A 24723-nucleotide genomic window follows, 5' to 3' on the forward strand; every position below is an offset into this window, starting at 1 on the left:
GCAACTAACTTTGTTGTGGAAAATGCTGCCAAGAGTTTATTTTTAACTACTAGGTGCTACCCAGTAGCAAAAAATAAGAGCTTCCTATATTTAAACCATGCTAGGTGATGATGGTAGTTAATAAGGTAAGTCCCTAAGGACCCCTACGGAACTTGGGAGAAAAGTCTTTGCTAAGTAGGGTGACCAGGAAGGTCACGTGAAGGAGATGGGATATGAGCCAGGCACTGGAGCAAGGGGAGAATTAGACCCAGGGGAGGTGAAGGGTGTGATCTAAAGCATGGTCTTGGGAATGTGCCTTGTGTGTTCAGGGACTGTAAGAGACTAGTTGGCAGGAAGTAGACCTCGAACATGATGTTGAAAATTTTGCTTTTATATCTTGAACTCACAATGGACTTCTAGGAGTTTCTTTTTTAAGTTTTATTCATTTATTTTGAGAGAGACAGAGACAGCATGAGTGGGGAAGGGAGAGAGGGAGAGAGGGGGAGAGAGGGGGAATAGAGAGAGAGAGAGAGAGAAAGAGAGAGAGAGAGAATCAGAATCCCAAGCAGGCTCCACACTGCCTGCACAGAGCCCAATGCAGGGCTCGAACTCAGGAAACTGCGAGATCGTGACCTGTGCCACAACCAAGAGTCAGAGGCTTAACCAACTGAGCCACCCAGGCGCCCCCTAAGAGTTTCTGAGTGGACAAGTAATGAATTGAAATTGGTTTTCCTAAAGTGAGAGGTGGAAGATGGAGGAGAGAGCCTATGTCCCGGAAGGCAGTCCATCAGTTTCCTACAACAGACCATCATTTGGGCATATGCCGTCTGGGGCACAGCTGTCCCAGCCCTCCTCCTGGTGAGGGAAACAAGGAGAAGGAGACCATGTGCTGTGGGCTGTGAGGTCAGGTCTGTTACATCCTCATTAGATTTGGAGCAATTGGGAGTGCTGTGGAACATATTTCTTTTCAATTTTATCAAAAACTGATTGTTTTGGTATTTTATTAAGTTCAGTTTTTCTACAATAGCAGTACAACGGCTTTATGTTTTGTGTCAATTATGAGCAATTTCTGTACCTCCAAGTGCCTTCTCAATCATCAAAGACAAATTATGTTAAGTTAGTATTTAAGGGTAACTTGTTTTTAATTTAATGTGTGCATAATTATAACTTACATGTAAATTGTAGTTTATTGCCTTTAAATCATTTTACATATATCGTTTGATCACCAACATTAATTGTTTTCTCATTTTAGAAAGGTGAGTTTTAGAGGGCTGAATGGCTTGTCCAAGATACCTTGGTTAATGGGTAGGAGAGCCTGGACTAAAACCTATTTCTTTTACTTCCTCCCATTTATATGTTGGTGAAACTGCAAGCTAGTGCTCGATAAACATGATCTATTCTTACTAACCGGGACACTTATTCATTCTAAGACTAGCAACCACAGTGGAGTACAGGGATTAACCATATCTGGTATGGTAAAATGCAGTGGACATTCAAATACTCATTGACCATAACATATCCTCCACCATCCATTTGGAATCCACCTGTCCTAAAGAGAATGCATCTTATAATGTTCCCCCAATATGTTTAAATGTTTTATGAGGAAGTGTTAACAATCATGTTCAGGTTTCAGTTTCTCCTCCTCGGGCCTTGGGCTCAGCAGCTCTTGGTTATGGAGTCTGGTTTTGTCAGTTTGATCTCATGGAATTTGCAGACTGCATCTATGTGCACAGTAACAGATTGATTCTGGCTGATAGAGGGAAGACGAGTGTGGAGCAAGCGTGGCATGAAACGGACTGTTTGCTTTTTTCCACAGTCTGCTGATTCAACCTGCAAACCCATTCCCCAGCGCCATTAGCAAGACCTGTAAAAACACAGGGGCCTCCATAAAGATGACTCTGACGTTTGCAACACGGAGAGGTCTGTTGAGTTGAGAGAGCCCAGTTCTGTACTTATGATTTGGGTCTGGGTATTTTGGCTTCAACACTTGTTTCTGGTTAGAAAGCTAAAAACAAGGGTCTAAACACTGTTCACTCGGATGGTAAAACACATGCTCACTTTTTACAGTGACCCTGGAAACAGAAGGGGAATTCTTATAAATCACAAAGGAAAATAAATAACTTCACCCATGGAGGGAAAGAGACAGCTTGAGAAAAGGGACTTTGGAAAAAGGCTGTCTCTAGACAGCAGTCTTGTGGTAAGTACTAAATATTCATTTACCGCTCTATATGTTTTGGCTTAAAATGCATTATTCTTTGACTGTTATTTCCTGAACACTGTGCTTTTGAAACTTCTATTCCAGTTACCCCATTAGCCATATCCCCTGGGATTTTGTTTCATTTAGTTTTTACAAAGTCAAAAGCCAGCAAATAATTGGAATGTTTGTATAGTGTCTTAATAGGCAAATGTCATAATCTGTCAACATTATATATAATTACATTAATTCCAGCTGAAGTAGACTTTAACCTATACAAAAACACTACTGTAAAGCTGATGCCAAATGCCAAGCCTATATATAGTTGTTCCATCACCCATTTATCTTAATTTTGGGGATAAGTTGAACAAGAATTCAATAGAGCTTCAAATATGGAAGAGCGAAGCGTCTCTAAGATCTTCTTAGGTACGTACCCTGGTTCAATTGTTTATGAACTTTCTTTGCAAAAGTGTTAATGCCAATAAGTGTCATTAACAACCTAGTTGTGTTTGCCTTCGTGTATGAGAATCTGGTTCGTGCAAGGAAAGAGACAAAGTCACTGATTTCTGAAAGTTGGCCGCTCTTTCACAGTTGCTTGGCTCAGAGGTGTATCTCCCTCTTCTGTTCCCTAATGCATATGAACAGTGTAAGAAATCAGACAAGTCACTCCTTTATCTTTTGCTCATCTACCAAAATAGACATTTAGCTCAGCATCTTCTTTTGCATGCTGTGGAGGGATGTGTTTTATTCATTTGTGTGCTCCCAGGACTTGGCCTGGTGTCTGGGTCTGAGTAGGCATCCAATCAAATATTTGTTGAATTGATTTAGGAGTTGCACTTTTCTGACTCTGCTGCTGTAGGTCTTGCTCTGCCAGTGTATAGAGTAACTATTTACTCATAATTTCTGAGGCTTAATGTCACAAACTATTCCTAGATGTGAGTTTCCAGGAATGGGGAAGAGGATTACGTGACACTTTTGTGTCTACTTCCTCTCTTGTTCTTAGAATCAATTTCTGTGTCTCTGTGGGTTATGCACCTACCAGCCTACATTCAGAGACTAAGAAATTTTGTAGCATTTTAGGTTCTCCTCCAAATATATGTGCCCTCTTCTCATCTCTTGAGTCTTTCTACCTGTGGGTAGAATGTGATGAAAATTGTGTGTGTGTGTGTGCTTATATGTATATTCCCTGGGGGATAGTTTCTGGGGGGAACTTAAGATGAAAAGATAATTTCTCAGCCTCTCCTTTTCCAAAGAAAACACTTTTTACCGATTAACCTGCCTACAGGGTCTGTCATATACCTAAGCAGAGGACTGAGATGCCCATATATTATAATATGAGCAACACAGGAAAGGTTCTCTTAACCCCAAAATATCCTTGCTGATTAGTCCCTACAGTCCTCAATTCTGCCTTCAGTCCCAGAGAATATGCAAAGATTCTATAAATGCAAGCATGCAAAGCTATTGTCTTTCAGTAATTCGTAGTAGCCCTCATTAATAAGAGGTCTTGGTTTTTTCCCAAATGTCAAGCAGCTGAGCAACATTTTGTTGAGGGAATTAGTGAACAAAAGGATTCAGAGCACAACGGAGTGCTGGGTTGGGGCAGGGAGGGACAAAGTAGTGAATTATCCTGAGGGGGTTGGGTACCTGCAAGTCAGAGAAAGGGGAAACATCATTAATGAAATCGTTGTCCACATTTAAATTTTGCTCAGGGACAGGCTTGATTGTGAGCATAAATCAAAGCCTGTCATAGTACCAGTGCTAGCTGAAAGCCCAAAGACAAGCTTGGGTTCCCCTTGGCATATGGCTCTACCCTGAGTCTTATGGGGCCTGAAGATCCAATTTCTGATTTCCAGCATAAAAGCACACTGGAAAAATAAGAACTCGTTGCTTGGCACCACCTGAGAAGCGTAATCCCATTAAATCCAAGTGACGCTTAGGAGATTTTTTTTACACCAGTGAAGGATCTTCCTTGTTTCCTGGAGGCAGATTAAGTGTCACATCTGCATGTGGGATAATTGGGAAAATCCTGAAAGAGTGTGCTCTCTTTTGACTATGTGGTCTGGTATATGGGAGTCCTCAAATGCTACTCAACAGTATACAGTTTAGGCCATGTGACTGTAAATTTGCCTTCTGTTTGAGTGTTCTCTTCTTTCTTCCTATAAGATACTGAGGCAGTGACAGCAAGAGTGCTCGTTTTGAGTTGGGGCTTCGAGGTTGAGACCCATTGAAAGTCCCTTGAGTGGATTCTATTGCAGCCATCAGGAGGAGAGGTAGACAGGGATGAGGTCAAAGCTGACTGGCTGTAAAGGACTTGAACCCAAGACATTGTCCTCCTCTTTGGCTCCATGTTGAAACCACACAAATAATTAGGAAAGAAGCACAGCGTGATGATTCTGGATAAGGGTTGCTGGAAAATACAAGGGAAAAGAAGCACCTGGTATCCTATACTACACTTCTTTCCCAAGGAAGGGTTACCTTATTTCACTTGATGTTATTTTTTTAAAAATCCTAGAGTGCTAACCTGGGGCCGGGTTATCCAGTCTCCTCACTTGGCAGACAAGGTTATGACTCAGTGAGATTAAATGTTCTTCTTGAGGTTCCACAACCAGCATACAATGTGGGTCTCCTGCCCGTCACTCCACGTCTGTGCATTTTACTGCATAAAATCCCAGTAAGAGAAGATGTCCCTTCGGAAAACTGAAGAGAGGAAAGAGAAATATACTAAATCTTAAGTCTTGAAATTCCACCGCAGTAACCATTATGACCCACATTTTTGAGAGTTAGAAGGCCCAGAGGTAATTTCCATTTCCACATTTTGCAAGGAAAAAAAAATATTCCTCATAATGTACTGCAAGAATAAGGTGCTATTAACTTCATTATACTTTTTATTTTACATAATCAAATCATGAAGTGTTGAGTAGAAATTATAGCTCCCTTGCAACAGCTTTTAAATTTGTAGGCTGGAGGAACCGCAGCGTGAAGAAACCCACAGACCTGATGCTGAAAAAAGCTCCAATTGGGGGATAGTCCTTGGTGGTCTTTAGTCATCATTTTGCTTTCAGGACAGGACACGGGAGGGTTTGAGTGTGTATGCTTTTGCGTGTGTCTGTGTGTGTACCCTGGCAACGTTGAAGTGCTCTTTGATGTTGATTTTTTACTTGATAAATCACTCTTTTTAAGAAGAAAGTGACAGGTAAGTGAAACTGAAATGAAAAATATGTTTCAAGGTGGGGGGTACATACCCTGAGAGAAAGACAAGTGACTGCAAGTTTGCCTTCACCGGGAGGGGTGCATCGAGTAGCCGCATGTTCACGGCGAGTACAGTCTTCTCTGTGATAGCAATAAAAATCACCCCAGAAATCGAGGCCTCTTCTTGACCCACAGCTGTTCAGCCCACCCCAGGATGCTTTTTGATCAGAAAAAGTCAGCATTTCACACTGTGCCTTTTTATTTGTAAGAATCATCCCCAGGCTGTCTGTACAGCTATTTGGTACTTGTGGCTGTGATAGCATTTAGCTGATGAGAAGGCTGGGAGTGAATTATCTTTTTTACCATCTCACATATAAATAGCAAAAATTCTCTTTTAATTTGAGGAAAAATTACTTTTTGCTTTTCAGCATGGATGGGAGTAGGTTTCTTTTATGAATGGAAAATTCTTTCATGGTACCCTGTTCCTTTTTCCCCCTACCAGAAGGAAGTGAAAACATTGGCCACACTAGATCCTCAGCTCTGAAAACAGTGTGGTTTTGATAAATTCATAAGTGCAGGAAAGGCCCCACACAAGTCCTTCAGTTCATCCTTTAGCCTCTCGATGGCTTGTATCAGAACCATTAGAGTAATTCAGCCTTCCACAGGCACATATTAAGTCAGCCAACAAGCATCATGGAAAACCTGTTTTATATTTGAGACTTTTTAGTAGCTATGGGATATGCTGGATAGTCACCATTTCTACTCCATCCTTCTCTACCTGGCTGTGCACCCCTGGAGGATGTATCACACAGATCTTGTCAATAGGCTCCTATGTCTTCTGGCATCTAGTTAGATTTGGCCAACAGGGGTAAATAGCAGGAGATCAGAGGTCAGGCGGGGAGAGAGATCAAGATCATTGCTTTCCTGTTCTGTCCTCATCTGGTTCTGGACCACAGTGATTGGACCACTCTGTCTAAGGTCACAGCTTCTGTTGAGCAACCCTCTCCCACAAAACCACAGTTCTCTCTGTGTTCTGGCACCTTTCCTCTTCCCATGTCCCTTCAGGGTTCTTGGTAGTAATAACTCTTGGATGTTGCCAGTCCATCTCATGTTGGTTTGCTTTAAGTCTGCCCACACGTTATTGCATAGGTCCTTTACCCAAATCTCAATTAGATACTTTGTGTGTGCCATCATTTTCGTGCAGAACCCCTGACTGATACAAGGCAATAGTTTATTTTTGGAAGCCAACCTAATAAGCAGAAAAAATGATAGAACATGGAGGAGGTGAATGGCATGGCACTGACTGTGAGAGGCACCAAGTCATGGGGGGAGTGTGTAAGGAGCACCATGAAGAAGCTGGAGGTAGAATGTGCACTGAGGTGATTCGAGAGCTTGCTTCAGTAGCACATGTACTACAACTAAAACAATGGGGACAGTTTGGTGGGTGAGCAGAGAAAAAAGGGGCAACCCAAGGATATTGTCCCATACCCTCTGGTAATAACTCATGTCATTGCTGAATTGGCTTTTCCTAGTCAAATTGACTAGGCTCAAGGATGCCTCCATACCTGGCAAAACATTACTCCTGGGCATGTCTGTGAGGGTGTTTCCAGAAGGGATTAGCATTTGCATCAGTAGATCCAGTAAAGAAGTTTGCCCTCATCATGTGATTGACTGAAGACCTGAGTAGGACACAAAGGCAGAGAAAGGTCATACCTGCCATTTGCATGAGCTGAGACATCCATCTTCTTCTGTGCTTGTAAACTAGCACTCCTTCTTCTTAGGACTTTGGAGTTAGGCTGGAACTTGCACCATTAGTTACCTTGGTTCTCAGGACTTCAGGTTGGGACTGGGGCTACAGCGCTGGGTGTCCTGGGTTACCAGCTTGCAGACAGAATATCATGGGGCTTCTCAGCCTCTATAATTACAAGTCCATCCCTTATAATAAATCTATATTTATATGTATATTTATATTTACAGAGGGACAAATTCTGACAAATACACAAATGTAGATTTCTACTGTTTTATCTTCAGTTATTTCACCCCTGTTCAGTGACCGGAAGTAATTCCAAAGCAGGGTTCAGCAAACTTTGAAAATCCAGATAGTAAATCTTTTAGGTTTTACAGGCCTATGAGCAGCCACAACTACTCAACTCTGCTGCTGGAGCAGGAAAGCAGCCACAGACAATACGTGAATAAATGGACATGACTTATGTTCCAATGAAACTTTATTTGTGAGGGCAGCAGCCTGGATTCTAAAGGATATTTGTACATGGTAAATAGGAAACTTGAAGGTCTAGTTCACTTTTCCTGGGTGCTGACTTTCTGAGTAGTGACCTGTGTTTACCCTCACGATGCACAATATGCTGAGACAGGCAAAGGAGCAGGTTTAGGAAGTCAAACAATGATATATATACCCAAGTACATGAATTTGGGCAAAGGTAACTATTTTAGAAAGCTCAAAACTCACTGAGACTTTTTCTAAATGCAAAAGAGAGGCATTATTAGTGTTGCTCAGTATAGCCAGTGGCTCGTGAATACTAACCAAGACTGTGTTTTCGTAGTGTTCCTGGCATGCCTGTAGCTTTCTTGACTCTTGGTACTATGTTTGAGCTACCTCTCACCATAGCAATGCTATACAGAGCACAAATCACTAGGTTGCTAGAGGTTTCCAGCTACTCAAATCCCAGCTACCTGTGACCCCTTCTACTAATGGAAGCCTATGTGAAATATGGTTTACTCAGTGCCTCTCACCATTGGGCAAAGGTCAGCTTGCCCTCCAGGAAGCCTGACCTTTGTGCTCTGATATCAAGATTGTTTGAAATTTTTCAAGTGAGCATCAAGTGGAGGAAGGTCAATAAATAAGAGGGAGGTTTTTATTCCTCAGCTACATTATCCCCCCCAACAGGGCTGTTATCTTAGCTGTCTCCTGGATATCCCAAGAAGAACAGAGACCATGCTCTGGATCCAGGTGTGGGTGGGAAGGTGTGGTGCTGAGGATCCAGCCAAAGCTCATTTTTGGGAAGAAGCAATAGGTGGGGAACAGACTGGCTTTGGCCTGGGTTAGCTACCTTCCCAAAATGTTGTGCTGAATCTTTGACTGCTCCCCTTTGACAGTAGGCAATGGTGGAATGAGAAAAGTGTCAAATGCTTAAGTGAATACCTAATGAATCTGCCTTGCAGCCTAGCTGAGCCTATCATGGTAGGTCAAGAACATGCTGGAGGAATGTCCTGACCAGCTCTCTCCAGCAGCACAGACACCTGGGGGCTATGGATTGATTTGGTGCAGATGGGCTGGGAAAAGACAGGGAGGCTTGGCCAGGTAGGCACAGCCCAAAATAACTGGTTGCTAAGGGTCTTAAAGGGGCCCCAGATGAGCAGGAAAATATCAGAACCCACCAAGAACAGTGCTGGGAGGGAGGCTGGAGATATGAGCAATATTGCTGTTGAAAATAATCTGAGTGGAAGGCAGGACAAAGGAGCAGAAACAGAATATACCTAAGCAGTGGACATAGAGTATGTTGGCAGTGGGGACTGGTAAAGTCTACTGGGGTGCCTGGCTGACTCAGTCAGTGGAGCATGTGACTCTCAGGTTGTGAGTTCAAGCCCCACATTGGGTGTAGAGATTACTTAAAGATAAAAAAAAAAAATCTTTGTGCTTGCTTCAGCAACACATATACTAAAAATTGGAGTGATACGGAGAATATTAGCATGGCTCCTGCACAAGGATGATGGTAAAGTCTACCCTCCAAGCCACTTTAGCAGACAGCTTAGCATGTTCAGGCAGTGACCATGCACTGAGTATGAACCAGGATGGCTCTCTTCCCTTGGTGATAATAGCTGAAATTTACTGAGGCTTACTATGTGCCAGGACACTCTGCTCAGTGCTTAAGATGGAAATTGTCATTCACTAATGACGACCCTTAATTATTCCTATTTTATGAATAAAACTTCTGAAACTTAACAGGTTAAGGAACTTCCTCAGGGCTATAGAACTGATGTGTGGTAGACTTGGGATTTCAACTCCGTTGTGGCTGCCTCCAGATCATGCTGTCACTCCACAGGTAGCAGCTCAGAAGCAGTGACTGGGAGTGTATGGCAGTGACTGGGAGCTCCTTGCATTGTGCTTCCAATTGTAAACAGCCCCAGCTTCAACAGGCTAGAAGTATACAAGTGTATCAGCACATCTCCCATATCTCTCCCTGCTGATGAGACAGACCAGGCCTGATTTTACTAAAACAGTTGTCAAAGGGTTGGAGGTTGGGAGGGAGATACAAAGAATAAAGAATGCATATGTTGGAACTCAGTCTAGGTCTGACTTCTGGTCTTGTGCCTTTTCTGATTAACCAAGTCTTGGAACCAGCTTCCACAGAGATTAAAGTTTATGATAGTGTTTATATATATAAAATCTCTCTATAATATATCGTATCTATAACTTTGTGTTTTTACCCACCTGGGGACTCATTGTGGTGTATACATGTACTAGATGGAGATATAGAGTGGATTGGGAGTAGAGTAGGGAGGAATTATGGATTACAAGGTGCATCCAAAGTATAGCTGTCACGCAGTATGCAACAGGTTTTATAACTTGAGTGATGAACTGATCACATGGCTGCACATTCTTTTGGGTGAGCCCCTGAGTGATGGGGGTGGGTAGAGTGCCAACATTATTTCCCCTGAGGGAATTCCCCCCAAAATGCCATTTGCTTGCCCACCAGTTGAAATTGATGCCCCCTTCTCTGGTGTTACACAGAGGAATGACTCCCTTCAGTATGGTGATGGCTTACCCTGAATGGCTTCTCTTCCCTTCTTCCTTCCTCTTGTCATTGAAAGTAAGGCAGTCTGTTGCCATAATCCTATATTCCAAAGTTTTTATTAAAATGCCCTTTCCTGAGCTGCTATAATGTTTACCTCTGGTCTTTATCACTGCGTTCAACATTTTGTCACATGCCTGTCTGTCATAAATTGAGGTTTCTCAGTGTATTTGACATTTTGAATGCTGTATTTCTTTGTTGCGAAGTTGAGGGTGTTCTGTGCATTGTAGGATATTAGCAGCACCCCTGGCTTCTATCCACTGGATGCTAATAGCACCTTTCCCCCAACTGTGACAACCAAAACTGTCTCCAGACATTGCCCAGTATCCCCTGGAAAGCAAAATCAGGCCTGACTGAGCTGAATTGTAAGGTCCTAGAGGACATGAGCCCTGTCATACTCACATTTGGGTCCCTCAAGTTGGACACATGAAAAACATGCTGTGCAATGAATGAATGGATGAATGAATGAGTGAATGAATGAGTGAACTCACAAGTTAGTGGCCATTTGTGAACTCAGTACACACTATCAGGAGGTATGGATATGGAGTAAGGGGGCACTACCTGGAGGAGGGAGGCACTGAGCGCTGGATCAAACGTTTGGGAGGGTGGACGACAACCTTTTCAGTTTTACCAAGGATGATTCCAGTGTGTGTGTAAAGACTTTTGTTTTACATCAGAGATTTTTAACATGATACCTCGACCGTCTTGAGTTCCAAGGTGCTTGATTGGGCAACTTTATGAAAAGGCTCCAGGGGTTTTGAATTCTCTGAAATGCATTGTATTAAATTTTATATGTATGTGCATATGTACACTTTTTTATAGGGAGGGAGTCCATAGCTATAATCATATTCTCAAAGGTATCTGTGACCCAAGAGTGATTAGGTAGCTTCCTCTGTCATTAGTCTAGCAAGCCTGGTCCATAAGACCTGCACACAGATGGCTGACCTTACCCAGGTCACAAAGCAGGATCTCAGAAACACCTGGCTCCATCACCTGTACTCACCTGCTGCAGTGAGTGCTGTCTGCCTGCTGCAGACATAGACCTATACATACTTGGGGTCTCAGAGATCACTTAATCAAGATAGGAACTGGAAACATTTTGAAAGCCCTTTGTAAATGCTCTGTTATTTATGATAAAATGATACTGCGTTGTAAGAAATAGGTACAAATAAGCAGCGACATTTGCTTGGAGTGTTCTGTGTTTTCTTAGAGCTCAGGGATCTGCTTGTCATTCTCCTGGTGTTTCACCATATTTCAACAATGGGAGTCATCAGATCATACAAGTTTCCATGGCAACTGAGGTTTCTGTATCCTCCTCTGGCAGCCTAAGATTGTTCCCGTGGCAGATTCTCTAGTGTTTTGTCCATAACAAGAGGTAGAGCTTTTATCGATCTCCTTAGAAGCTGGTCTTCCAACCCAGTAGGCGTGTTCTCCCTGACAGGTGCGTGTTTTCCTCTGTAGTGTTCCTAATTGATCAGCACCGGAACTGAGCACCTACTAAGGTCACTTAGCACTGTGAAGTGCTATTTCTTAGCACTCAATTAGAAATGCAAAGCATGATTTCCATTTTACGAAGCTTTACAAAATATAGTCACATATATACAAATCATAGTAATACCAGGAGGTATACAGTGGTGCAAACAAGAGTGATGGGATTTAGGAAGGAGTTTGCTCTTCTGACTGTATTGATCAGAGAGGGCTTTCCCAAGGAGGACAGCTTTATCTCCATCCATGAAATTGGTCCAAATTTAATCTGTGGTGTCCCTGAGGTCCCTAAAGAAGAAGTTTATTGAGAAAACCACAATGTCTTAAAAGAATAGAGTATGACTCAAAGGTGCCTGGCTAATACTTGAGGAATTGCCGAGACCCTAAGAAAGCTCTATTGTGATCCTGAATTATTGTCTTAACTTTCCTCTTGTCCCTCTTGCCATCCCTCCCCCATCCTCTTACCCACGCTTCCTGGTACATCACACAGCTAAATCATTTTGATTTCCTTTCTTCTCATTTTTCAGTGTATGCTATACCAACTGTACATATATATTAGCTGTATTTCAGCAGCCTGTCTCACACTAATTTACCATCCTCTAGTATAGTTCATTATTCTCAATTAATATTTAGTAAGCATCCACAGGGTTCATGGCTGGGAATTAGGCAGCATTTTCACTTCCCTTTCTATTGCCATGTTCTGTTGCCTTGGCTCAGCTTAGCCAGTATTTATGATCTTTCTGCCAGTTTTCTATTCATGTGACAGCCCTCATACTCATCCCAATTTCAATTAATATTTCAAGAGCAAAACCAGGAGCCATTGTATTAAAACGCTTCACTTAACACCAGATGCACTGCCTCAATGCTGTCCCTTTCATGTACTAATTTTGCAATTCTTGCCTAACACGGAATCCCATTTGTCTGGGCTGCTCTCTACAAGCCCAAACAGTGGTTCCTCCTGGTTCCTTTGCATTCCAGGCAGTTCCAGATGTTTCCTCCTCAGAAATTTTAGTTCCTTAACTAGGCTTAATGGATCATAATTGTCCACTTCCGAAGATGCCTCTGAGGTTTGCTTGCCTTCTGTCTTTCAGCACCTTTCTAGTCCTTGTCATAAGCAATTGTCTTCAGCTTGGTAGGTTTCCTAATACAATTAATTCATTGACTGCTCTCATGCACATAGATGCGTTGAGGGAAATAAAATCATTTGGTCTGATAAACTCTGGGATCCATCTGTCAGAGCCAGCAGATAAGTAGGTTCTGTTGGCCTTTCTGGGAGGAGGAGCTATTGTCATAGGCCTGCTGTCCCTGGGGATGGCCAGGTCATGAAGGCTGCCATAATCTGGTGTGAGTGGGCACAAGGCTGAGTGCAAAGTGTTTGAAATTACCAGCCAGATGTGGCGGCAGTAGGTAGCTACTCTGAGATCTTGTGGGCCAGGTTTGGAGCTCTGCTGATAGGTCCCTGAGGCACAATATCTGACCTACTTCCTGTTTGGTGAGGTCTAGCAAAGAGGAAGAGAAAGTAGAAGAGAGCCAGATCTAAAGTGGTCAGAATTTTTCATCCTCTTAGGAGGACCTTAGGAACTTTACATAGTTTTTCCTACAAAGACTGCATCAACAATATTATTTCCTTATTTACTGCATCAGTTGAGGTCCTAGGAGGAAACTGATGGCACACTCAAGACAGTTTGTTTGGGGCGCCTGGGTGGCTCAGTCGGTTAAGCATCCGACTTTGGCTCAGGTCACGATCTCGCGGTCCGTGAGTTCGAGCCCCGCGTCGGGCTCTGGGCTGATGGCTCGGAGCCTGGAGCCTGCTTCCGATTCTGTGTCTCCCTCTCTCTCTGCCCCTCCCCCATTCATGCTCTGTCTCTCTCTGTCTCAATTTATTTTTTAAGTTAATTTACTTTTTAAATTTATTTTGAGAGAGAGGGAGAGAGAGAGCAGGGGAGGGCAGAGAGAGAGAGAGGGAGAGAAAATCTCAAGCAGGCTCCATGCTGTCAGCACAGAGCCAGAGGTGGGGCTTGATCCCATGAACCGTGAGATCATGACCTGAGCCAAAATCAAGAGTCAGACACTTAACCAGCTAGCTGAGTCACCCAGGTGCCCGTGGAGGACAGTTTAATAAAAGGCCTCTTACAAAGGCGGGGCAGGATGTAGGGAACTCAACAGGATAACAGGGCAGGGGAATGACGTGACCATACAACCATGTGGCCAGAAGGAGAGAGCCACTTAGTAGCAAGTGTCACCTTAGATAGAGGGATGCAGCCAACCAGTGTTGGCCCTGCAGGGTGGGGATCAGGGCATGAAAAGTCCACTTCCCCACCCACTCTCCAGGGCCTTCTGGCACCTCCCATTTGCTGAACCCACTTGGAAACCAGAGGGAAAGGGGCCTACATAGCATCTTGGGGGCACAGAGCAAGGTAAAGAAGGATAGAAAGTGGATGTTTAGGGGCCAACAGAACACATTCAGCACATTTATCTTATTATAATCTATACCACACCTAGTCTGGAATGGGAAGAAAACACTATCGTAAACCAGATTAGGTTACTATTTCTATATTATTAGAAACAGTTTCCTATGAGTTGCTTTTGAGCCCATTTCCTTGGAAGTTGGTAACAACTTGGTTTAACCAGAACAATATGATGTGGTATCTTCACAGCACAAGTTCCACATGGCCAGTGACACTGTCTTGTCTAAGAGGTCTTGATAAAAGTGCCTAGTGCAATGCTGTGGGGTGGCTGGAGTGTCATATAATGGATTGATCATTGCATTAGAACTCCAAGTCTGCATATTTGAACTTGAGGTGAGACCTTCAGTAGATGTGTGGCCTTCAGCAAGTTTCTTAAACTCTCTGAATCTCTGTCTCCCTGATAGTGGGTTTGCCATGAATATAAGAGAAACAAAGACTCAGAAAGTTGTCTTGGAGATTGTAGGACTCTATGCCAATGAAACGTATCATATTATAGCCATGATGGCTTTCCTCACTGCTAAACTTCAGCCTCTCAAAACCATAAGCAGCAGGGTCAGCTTCAGGAAAAGCACATACGAAGAGCCTACTGTGTGTAGGGCACTCGTTTTAGAGGCTGCAGAGGAAATAGATGCCACGTAATGTAGTAGAAAGAGCTTGGGCTGTTAGAATCAAGGGAAGGGGTTCAAATGGAGCACACAACATAGTGCTCCGCGTGTTACCTCCTCCTCCTCCCTGAAAATATGTGGAGCCAGCTGACGTCGCAACTCCAGATGGCAGTTTTCTTTGTCTGCAGATGGAAAGAGACATTCAGAAAAGACTTTTTTCTAAATGTTTGATTTGCGTATATTCATACATGATGTTTAAAAACCAAATGGCATATCCATGATGTGACCAGCCAGAAATGTTCCCCAGTTGTTAGCTACAGGTTGTATCAGACAAGACCTTGGATTCCTTTCTTCTGAGGCCAACTGCCTCAGTAGTCCCCTGTTAATGAGCTGTACTCCAGACCTTCTTATATGGAGCATTATATTTTTCTGGAACTTTTGGCCTACTTCTCTCACCCTTGAAGCTCAGCCAGTGTCTATTTATAACAGGCAATTTTATTCCAAAGGCTTGCAGAAGTGCCCATAGCCTTATAAACAAGTGTACAATGACTCCCTGTGCACAGGGTCCTGCTGGGTCCTCGGCCCCAGGCCCTCTGCCCCTGATAGAATCAGGCTGGAGACTGGGCTACAGAGCCGAGCTCTCTTTTGTTTGTCTTATGCCTTCAATTGCTTCGAGCTGTGCCAACTCGGAGCAGTGGGAGACTTGATTTGGAGAAGGGGCTGAAGATCATTTCCCATGTGACTCTCTCTCTCTTTACTTCGAAGGGGGCAAAACAGACTTAGAGAGTTCGAAGCGGGAAAGATTTTCCGCTACATAAAGAGAACGCAAGAGGAAACAGGGTCCCAGTGGCCTCTTGCCAGGCCCCAGGAATGCGCCAGCCCTGGGAATTGGCCCCTGGCCAGCCTCCTCAGAGGCTGCTGACTTGGGAAAACTGGCTCTCTGGCCGCTGCCAAGAATGCAGACAATGGTCTTTTGGTTATTTCACTTTTGAAAGTTAGGCTTTTGTTTTATTATCACCAAAGGTAACATTTATTGGGCACCTATGTATGCATGCCAAAAGATAAAATGCATGATTGGAAGTCAGTGTAACTTAAACCGAGCAGAAACACCAGGGTCCTCATATAATATTTTAGGACCTGCTTCTAATTAGGGCCTAATCCTCTACTCGGGTATGTTGGTACCTTGGATGTGAGCACTGACTGGTACTGAGATTCTAGAATTAAAATTAGTTTTTAAATGCTAAACTGAGCTGCATTATGTCCCTTGAAAGGGCTGACATGAAGCTTATCCGATTGTCATTTGGTTGAGAAAGGACTTTGAGAAAATGAAGCACAGGACCACTGGGTTCTGAGGAGGGAAAGAGACCACGATCCAGCCATTGATTGGGGATACTGGATTCTGGGGATGGAAGGAGGAGGGACCAGTACACATTCCCCTCAGTGTGTGATCATTTAGTATGGAATGATGATGATGGTGTTAGTGAGTAATCAGATGACTTTAAATCATTCCATATGGCTTTTCATTTTCATCTGACTTGGTGCTATTGATAATAATAATTATAGCCAATAACATATTTATTATATCCTGGGTGCTGGACTTAAATATTTTATTTGTATTAGTTCATTTAATTTTCACAACAACTCTACAGGGAGATACTATAGCATCCCCTTATAGAGATGAAGAAACTGAGGCTAAAAATGAAATAATTTGTCCAAGATCACATGACTAGGAAACTCCAAGGTCTATCTTACCACAGCACTCATGCTGCTAATACCTGTACCATCTAGGTGTACCTTAAGCACATTTCAAAGTTGGGGGGAGCATGCCTCTCTGTGCTTTGATCAGTGAGCTTTCTGGCTTCCCCTTCCTCTGGTGTTGGGGTTGGCTTCTTTCTGAATGCCATCTCAGTGCCATAGCTTCAATGACACTTTTTATGGTGGCTCTCCTCTGTAGTAGTTTCCCTGGAGCTTTTTACTCAGATAACAGTCTGGCCTCCCTTGTGTGTAGAAACTTTCCTGTGTGCTGTGATGAGAGCTTCTACTAGTGTTCCGAGCAGTGCAAGAATGGGGAAAGCTTCTCTGAAGAAGTGCCTGGAAGAGGTGCAGGCCCTGAGGCCCTCATACCTCATTTTAAGAAAGTTCTATATATGTGAATCCAGGTTTATACAAAAGATGCATCCGTGGTTGCTTTTCATCTTTCCAGAGAAATTCCTGACATAACAAAGGACTCCCCAGAAGATTTTTTTTTAAATAGGCCTTAATGCATTTTAAATTGAATTGAATTTTCAAAATTCAATTTGTGGTGGTAGTTTCCCATGGAGCTAAATGTCCAACATCAGACCTTTTTTTTTTTTTCCCCCTCTGTGATGGAAAACAGATCACAGATGATATTTTGGGTTGAAATGCTTTCCCCAGGAGCCCTTGAAAAGCCTGGAGTGCGTGTCATCGTGTAAGGACGGAGTTTTTACTCGGGACAAAGAGCAAAGTCATAACCAGGAATCCCAGATTTTGATTCCTCCCTGGAGGTGTCTATCTTACTCTGAGCTCTGGTGGGGAGGGTCAGCAGTGTGCTGTATAATAAAGAATGGCTGGTATCCTACATTTAATCCAGAGTGACTCCGTTATCTTCAGACTCTTCCTCTAATCTCTGAAGGACTTCTGGCATGTGACTCTACAAAAGTTCTTCCACTGTTGCAATTTATATCCGTTAAATGTTTACTTTTACACATACCATGGAACCCAATCTTCTGGAGAGATGAAAGAGAAAGAAGAAAGATGGAAAATTAACTTAGACACAGATTATTGGCCATTGGTGATGTGCCAGGAACTGCACAGATCCATCATACATATTTTGATTCTTTCTTTCAACATATCTTTTTTGTGGTTGGTTCTTCACAGAATTCTATGGTGACCAAGACAACTGTTGTCCTTCTCTCATAGAGTTGATATGCATCTAATTCTTCCGGCAACCTGTGATGCATGTAGCATAATTCCTGTTTCCGAGATGTGGAAACTGAGGCTCTAAAAGGTTAAATAGCTTGCTTAAAATCACCTAAGTAGCAAGAGTGGGCACCGAGTTTCTGAACCAGAACCAAGTCTGACCAAAGTCACCACAGGCCAGTTTCTTAGTTATTCTATACTCTGTACTATTTGGAATACTCAATTAAGGATCAGATCTGTACTTCTTGGTTAATGAAATCCTGTCTGGAAATAACAACGACAAAACCTTACCTGGGTGGCTCAGTTAGTTAAGGGTCCACCTTCAGCTTGAGTCATGGGCTCATGTTTCGTGAGTTTGAGCCCTGCATCAGGCTCTGTGCTGACAGCTCAGAGCCTGGAGCCTGTTTGGATTCTGTGTTTCCCTTTCTCTCTGCCCCTCCCCCGTTTGCTTGTGCTCTCACCCTCGATCTCTCTCTCTCTGTCTCTGTCTCTCTCAAAAATAAATAAACATTAAAAAACATTTTAACAAAAAAAATGAGTTAAGTAAAAGGAGTCTTAGTCTTGCAGGAGCAGGAAGAACATTTATCCTTTTTCCTATGTGATTACCAGATCCCAGGGGAAAATTGGAAAAAAGCAAATGCAGTGGTTATTATGAAGGCACAGCCATTCAAGTCACACATGTAGTGTTCAAAGTCCTCTGCTCAGAGAGGATCCAGCTCAAGATTATTGCTGCTGTTGATAAGCGTGTTGCTGCAGGGATCCTTTAGAAAGGAAAATGAAACCAGCTAAAAGAAAGGACACACAGCTCCTAACATTATAAAATAAGACCAGCTCTGCTACTGATTAGCTGTGTGCCCTCCTCAACCCTTTACATTTTGCTGAGCCTCTATTTTCTCCTCTACTTATAAAGTATCATGTGGCACAAGAGCAAAAAGAGAGAGAGAGAGAGAGAGAGAGAGAGAGAGAGAGAGAAAGTAAAAAGTTAAACTCCAGTACCAGGGAGAAATGTGATGAAGAAAGAACTAGGAAATGGAACAGGGATTTTAACTTGTCCATAGTCTACCATAGTCTAGCCCAGCAGAGGGGAGCTTTGAGAGATGGTCCATGAATGGCTGGGAAAAAGGAAAACATGAATGATAACAGTCACTCTAATAAAGAGAAAACAAAGTGTCATTGCTGGAGGCACTGGCTTTGTTCCTTTTATGTGTCCCTGCAGCCGCTAAGTAAAGCTTTATCCTGGCAAGTACTATAAGTGATCCATACACTCTCTTAATTAAATAACCAAAGATGGCACGTTCCTGAGAGCTGGAGGTGCTCAACCACTCTCAAGAGGCCCAGGAAGCAGGCTCACTCATTTGTACACAATGGAAGATCTTTCCTGAAGCCTGCCACTGTCCAGAGCAAGGAAAAGGCACCACATCCCTCCACAGGGAGATTTTTCATTTCTCAGACACACCTGGAAGTTCACCATCCATTCTTCCACTTATCAAATTTTCATTGAGCACCTTATGTCTGAGGCTCTGTGCTCCTATTAAAATCTTTAAAAAATATAGCTATATTAAAAATTCAGCATTTTTTCTCTGAATTTCTGCATGCTTCCTTCAGAACTCTGGTGGCGAGAGAGCCCCAGTGGGGAGCCACACAGATGGAAGTCATAGAAGCTTAAAGCACGCGCTTGAGGAGTTGGGTTCAGGAGGCTTTCCTCCCTTTGGCTGTGTATGAATACCAATAATATAACCTCTGTATATGACAGAAAGAGGAATGAAGGTAGAAAACTGAGTCAGTCTTGAGACTGGAGTAACTCTCTACAGTCAGGCAAGGACACAACTCCCTTCCAACATGTGGATCCAATTTCTTCTTTGCTCACTCAGCCCTCAGAAAGCAGCTAGCATTTATGTGATGTTCCAGAATGAAACAGAGCAGTGGCCCATAATATACCTTTGGAGGAGGCTTTGCAAAAGCTACCGAAATGGTAGATCACAAACTAAGCATTGTATTTTCTGCTTATTCCCCAAACTATATAAATACAGCACATTCGGGAAAAGGTGCCTGTAAACTAGATGAAGCTATGTGCACATGGACTGACAGAGCTGTCATGGAGTTTTGAGATGTGGGGGAAACCCGAGGCCAGACACCAAAGCAGTGGCCATTCAGTTGTGACAAGTACATGATGTGAAAAAAAATGTAGGGAGACTTGATGCTTTCATGAAGCAAAGACTGCTTGTCCAGTATTGTTAATACCCCTTCCTTATTGAATTTTGTGGTTTCTGATCTTGTCACATGGTTCAGATATTCCCAGGGGGACTGGAAAAGTGTAAGATGTAACATGGTGGTATTTCTTGAAACTAATTATCTGAGAGAATTAATGGAAAATTGAATGGACTAAGGTTTCACACTTGAATAAGACTCACCATCATCCATGACAACGTACAAATTGATCCATTAGAAAAGTTAATAACTTTGCTATTGTTAATAGTAACTAGTTTAGATCTGACTATCAGGAGTAATCAAATCAATATTTCTGTGTCCATCATCTTTGTATACACACCTAATAAACAGACTAAATAAATGAATAAACAACTTTAATTCTGAGTATACAACTAAAATGCTTGAGCTCTCTATTCATGCTCTATACAAGAAAAAAATTCATTAGTAAGTTAAATTATATTTGTGGAAATCTCAGTCAAAAATGTGTCTGTGGAATCTAAATTCTAGTACTTATTTTCAGGGGAAAATTTCTAAGGAAATAATCTTTATATCTTAGTCATTGAGTTCCTTAGATTGAATCGAAAAGAGTTAATCAAAGACTCCCTTCTATAATTACACTTAGATAGGTAGATTCATTGTATTGGTTTTTGAGTCTGGGAACTCATTTTGATCTCAAGCTTCTATAGGAAAAGATATTTATAGTTCTCATTGCCATGTCCCCAACATAATGCAGTGTCCAGCACATAGTAGGGCTCAGTAAATGCCTAGGGAGTGAATTGCTGAGTGGCTCTGGGCTCCACACTCTGGTCCCAGCTTTTTCACTAACTGGATGAGACACTCTGGACAATTCTCCTTTCCCTTCCAAGCTTCAGCTTCACTGGCTTGTCTTTGTGATAACAGGTTGGGTCCCCAGTGACTTGTCAAGTTCCTTAGAGCTCAATGACTCTATGATAGCAAGTGTCTTGTACAATGTGAGAGATACCAAAGAAAGGAGAAAAGAAGATTTCAGTTATCAGTGTGTTCCCAGCAAAAGATGGGTTTCAGTGACTGAGCAAGAATAATGGGCCTCTCCTCTGTGTTGCATTTAAATAAGTGATGAAGGTGGAAATTTCTAATGATGGGACTGTAGGCATCAGTGAGCAGAGAAGAGAGAAATATTATAGGGAAAGAAATTTATGTCACAAATATATCACCATTATAAGAACCCTAAGGTTCACTTCTGAGGGAAATTTAATATTAGATAATTTATACTATCTAAGAATTAGTTATTTGCTTAAATTCCTTTCAAATGTTTCAAGATAGACCTTTTAAAAGTCAGTTTGTAATCCCAGTTTAATGTTTGGTTTTCCCATTTTGCCCAAAGCCACCCTATAAACTTTTCTTTTTCTACTTTTTAAATTTTAGTTGATACACAATGTTGCATTGTTTCTGGTGTACAACATAGTGAATTGACAAATCTGTTATGCTATGCTGATCCCAAGTGTAGCTGCCATCTGTCAGCATACGACACTATTACAAACCATTGACTACATTCCCCAGGTTCTACCTTTCATCCTCATGACTTATTCATTCTCTAACTGGAAGATATTCTCTAACTTATTCATTCCCCTTCACCCATTTTGCTCATCTCCCCATCCCCCTTCCCTCTGGCAACCATTAGTGTGTTCTCTGTATTTATGGATCCATTTCTGGTTTTTGTTTGTTTATTCATTTGGTTTTTTTCCCCTTAGATTCTACATATAAGTGAAATCATATGATATTTGTCTTTGTCCATCTGACTTATTTCAGTTAACATAATACCTTCTGGGTCCATCTGTGTTGTTGCAAATGACAAGACTTCATTCTTTTTTTATGACTGAGTAATTTTCCATTGTATATCCATACCATATCTTCTTTGTCCATTCATCTATCGATGGACACCCTGTTACCTTTAAAATCAATTTAAGGATCCTGTTTTGCCAAGGGCATTATTGGCTCATCCAGGTGTGGCCATTCCATTTGACACTCTGATATTTGAGATAAATTATTGCTGTGTCTGGTTTGCAGAACTTCTACTCAAGTTGTACCTCAGAACTCTTTTGTTTTCCAAAATTCTGCAGAAAGACATGTGTCAATGGAGCAGTGTCTCCAATCTGATAAATATGCTTGAGTTGTAAATTACAAGGAAAAGCCTTGCCAAAAGTCACACTTTTGTGAACTTCAGAGGGGTTGAATAAATGGTAAGACCTCACTCATTTGGAAGATTTGGAGTACAGTGACTACCCTATTGAATATTTTTTAATATATTCTTTTTAAGATTTATTTATTTTTGAGAGAGAGAGCACAAGCAGGGAAGGGGCAGAGAGAGAGGGGGACAGAAGATCTGAAGCGGGCTCTACGCTAACAGGAATGAGCCAGACATGGGGCTCAAACTCATGAACCATGAGATCATGACCCCATCGAAAGTCAGACGCTCAACCGGCTGAGCCCCCCAGGTTCCCCAAGTGAGTATTTTTTTTTTTTTTAAAAGGACGAAGCTTAAGTCTTTCCAAATTTAAATTATAGTTGAATTAATAGCAAATAGAATTTTCCTCTGTCTGCTTTGAAAAATGAATTATCTCTGTATTTAAGAGTCTGGGTTTTTTTTTTTTGTTTGTTTGTTTGTTTCTCTTTTTCTCTTTGTTCATTTGTTTTTCTTAAATGCCACATTTGAGTGAAAGCATATGGTTTGTCTTTCTCTGACTTTTTTCACTTAAGTAAGTGATTGCCAGAGGGGAGGTGGGTGGGGGATGGGTGAAATAGGTGAAGAGGATTAAGGGTGCCCTTACCTTGATACACACTGAGAAGCATATAGAATTCTTGAATCATCCGATCATATCTACTTGAATGTAATATAACTTCATGTTAATTACACTTGAATAAAAATAAATAGAACAAAAAATAAATCAATGATCTATGGTTGGCATTGCTTTTCAAATCTAAAATCAGACCTCCGAATTGTTAAAAGCAGTCTGTGTCCTTTTCATAAAATTCTGTGTTTTTTGCTACAAGATGACTTACACTCTGAAGATTTCAGATTGAATAATTATACACTTCCAGGTAATGAAGTCCAGACTTATAAATGTTTAAAGTATATGCTCTTCTAAATGCTTGTGAATGATGAGAGAAACTCTTTGAAAAAACAGTATTGCATCAGAAACAAATTGGGATCCATTCTTTACCTGTGAAAATCAAGGGATCTGCAATAACACGTGGCTCGTATGTCACTTTTCCTTGGCCATGAGTCATGGGTTGGTTTTTGTGGTTTTTGATCTCTGATGAGGTAGCAAAATGTGTCCACCTGGCATGGATTTTTATCACCTAACTTTCTAAAAAATGTCTGATTCCATCTAGCTTGTGCATTTTTAGAACCCAGAGATGATTGACTTAAGTCAAAGGACTTGAGTATTTCCTTCTCTTGTGATAGTAGTTTAAACTTGCAAATAAGCTTTGTGAATTAAATATTTATATCACATCCAGATAATAGAAAATTAACCAGACTTTTTTTTTTCCCAGTTAAAGTCTGGTTAATTTTACCAATTTGGTACTGGGTTTCAAACCAAAAATAGATAATAATTCTTTGATATAAGTCCCTAAGTGACTTTGGTCAATCTGCCTCACATTTGCAAACAAGAAGATAAAGCTAGTGACATCTGGCAGCCCCAATCCAGTAACTGAAATATTACCCATAACTTCCAAGTTAGTCTTGCAGAGCCTACTTCTCCCCATGCAAAGAAAACAATCTTGGGTTGGAAACCTGTATTAGAATTCAAATAATATTGTCAGCCAGCAGGTTCCTTGAATCAGGAGGTCACTGGCCTGGGTGTGACCGCTAACTTTCAGAGTGGACTGGGTTATTCTTGGAACCATAAACAAATTTATCTATGGAAGCTGAGATAATGACCTATCATAGCTTATGAGATAATCATGTCAAGCTTTAGGATATGAGTTTAATGACCTTTTGGACAAAGAGTACAAACTCCTTCACCTTCTCTAGACCTTCAGGTCAGCATAGCTGAATGCAAGACATAGGGTAAAATCACTTCCTTCTTCTCTTACAGGATGTCTTTGCTGTTTTTGTCATCTTCTTTTTGGTCCTTTATTTATAAATAAATACCCTTTACTAGTTGTTCCATCTCTTACCTCTGCCTTACCTTTCCCTCACACATATTATGCTTCATTACATGTAAATGTAAATACAGACGTCCCCCTTACCTGTGTTTTAGCATTTCTTGGTCAACTGTGTTCTGGAAGCAGATGCTCTTCCTCCTTACATATCATCATCATCAGATAGTTGATAGCAGCCTCATGCTACGTCACAACACCTACATCATTCACCTGCTTTATCTCATCATGTAGGCATTTAATCATCTCATATCATCACAAGAAGCATGAGCGCAGAACAATAAGGCATTTTAAGAGAGAGACCATATTCAAATAACTTTTACTACAGTGTATTTTAATTGTTCTATTTTATTATTAGTTGTTGTTAATCTCTCTCTGTGCCTAATTTATAAATTAAGCTTTATTATAGGTATGTATGTATAGGAAATAACATGGTATATATAGGATTCAGTACTCTCCACTGGTTCAGGTATTCACAGTGGGTCTGGGACTGTATCCGCCATGGATAAGAGGGGACTACTCTATCCTGAAAGGAATCCATGAACTTGTCTGGAGCCCCAACGCAGACAATTTGCTTACCAAAAATATGTTTCTCTTCCCGTCCCTTTCAAAATATGAAACTCTACCACTAGCTTTTCTGAATGTCAGGCACAGCTCTCAAATGCTGGGTGTTTACAAAAACAACCTCAAATTTGTGGCAT

At 41.7% G+C, this 24723-nt stretch overlaps 1 protein-coding gene and 1 pseudogene across 1 annotated transcript in view; both read left to right on the top strand.

The window, feature by feature from the left end:
• The window catches only part of NCKAP5 (NCK associated protein 5), a 776078-nt gene that overhangs the window by 44058 nt on the left and 707297 nt on the right, over positions 1 to 24723 (top strand). Inside the window, exon 2 of the mRNA XM_049615277.1 lies at positions 2047 to 2176. Coding sequence (XP_049471234.1) covers positions 2108 to 2176 — 69 coding nt within the window. The 5' untranslated portion in view covers positions 2047 to 2107. The remainder of the gene's footprint in view (positions 1 to 2046; positions 2177 to 24723) is intronic.
• On the top strand, positions 9015 to 9091 carry LOC125911995 (uncharacterized; annotated as a pseudogene).

This window comes from Panthera uncia (assembly GCF_023721935.1).
Source record: "Panthera uncia isolate 11264 chromosome C1 unlocalized genomic scaffold, Puncia_PCG_1.0 HiC_scaffold_3, whole genome shotgun sequence".
Taxonomy (NCBI): Eukaryota; Metazoa; Chordata; class Mammalia; order Carnivora; family Felidae; genus Panthera; species Panthera uncia.